At 38.8% G+C, this 1,403-nt stretch overlaps 1 protein-coding gene across 1 annotated transcript; it reads left to right on the top strand.

Moving 5' to 3' along the window:
• Positions 1-485: 485 nt before the first annotated feature.
• Positions 486-1,082, top strand: LOC149201490 (abscisic stress-ripening protein 1-like). Its single transcript, XM_089401288.1, has 2 exons — positions 486-803; positions 921-1,082. Exons 1-2 carry the CDS (start codon positions 657-659, stop codon positions 1,080-1,082), a joined length of 309 nt encoding a protein of 102 aa, XP_089257414.1. The 5' UTR covers positions 486-656.
• The last annotated feature ends 321 nt before the right edge of the window (positions 1,083-1,403 follow it).

Here is a 1,403-nt window from a genome sequence, read left to right as displayed (position 1 = left end):
ATGTTTACCTAGAAAGCTTTATTCTGTGTACCATGGACCAGTTATTCTGATTCAGATTCAGTTAACTCGCGGTTATGCATGACGTTAATAAAATCAATGTGACACGCCGCGTAGACCTGTTATAAGGGTGATTTAAATTTATTAATTATTAATATTCGTTACTTCACAATGTCACATTACTCCATCCAATTAAACGTACCTTCCTCGTCATCATTCACTTTTTGATAAGCACAGGCTATGTGGTCGCTGCAGCCACTCTGGAAACTGCACGAACGCGTTGTCCATTCGGTTAACGATGCCAGATTAGCGCACATCTGACTAAACACACCTTGCTCATCGGTCTTCTCTATTGGATAAGGAGAGAAGGCCATTTGGAAACCGCGCATGCGTGAACGCTGTTTCCACACAGTATAGCGTGTTTAATATTCAACCCTGGCTATATATATCGGACTAATTCCCTACCATTCATTCATGTAAATCTAATCTGCTCAGCAATTTAATTTTGAGTATTGTAGGCGGGTAAAAGTCATTGTCTGCATTTCCTTACATTGCATCGGGATCTAATTATTCAAATCTGTTTTGATTATTGGAAGGGTATATAAGTGGTTTTCGAATTTCTTTTCAAACCGTTGTAATTGAAATCAATTTCGGAAAGGATGTCTGAGAATAAACACCATCACAAGAACCAGAACGCCGACTCGGAGGCGACGCCGTACGAGAAAGCGATGAAGGAGGAGAAGCACCATAAGCGAATGGAGCATTTAGGTGAACTGGGAGCAGTCGCTGCTGGAACGTTTGCACTGGTACTATACATATATATCTCTTATTCTGTAATTTTTAGTAAGTTGATAAACTAAATCAGGTTTATAGAGTTTACCTATACAATTATAGGATTACTAATTCTCTCATTGGGTATGTAGTACGAGAAACATAAAGCAAAGAAGGATCCAGAGAATGTGCACACGCAAAAGATTGAGGAGGAGATTGCAGCAACAGCTGCAGTGGGAGGTGGGGGCTATGCCTTCCACAAGCATCACAAAAAGAAGGTAGCCAAAAAGGAAGTAAAAGATCACCATTTCTAGCCACCTGCGCCCCGTACCTATGCTTTAAAACAGTTTTCATTCTTTCGCTGAAAAAGTCATCCGTCATGTTCACACTGGCTTCAGCTTCATTCGTTCATTGTATCTCTTTATGATCCTAATAAGCATTTTAACGTAAATACTTAATAGTATTGGGATGCTGTTATTGTTATTACTATTTGTATGGTGATTCTTAGTCCACCAACACCTCTATTCCAATTACATACCTCCAAAATTCCAAAATCAATCAATTATATACTTCCAAAATTTTCATGCCTTGAAGGACTGATTTAACATACTAGTCAACCTAATTATACCATTGGA

Source organism: Pinus tabuliformis, chromosome 2_1 (genome assembly GCF_031772625.1).
Source record: "Pinus tabuliformis cultivar Carrire ecotype Pingquan chromosome 2_1, CPIR1, whole genome shotgun sequence".
NCBI classification, from domain to species: Eukaryota; Viridiplantae; Streptophyta; class Pinopsida; order Pinales; family Pinaceae; genus Pinus; species Pinus tabuliformis.
This window is presented reverse-complemented; position numbering and strand designations above follow the sequence as displayed.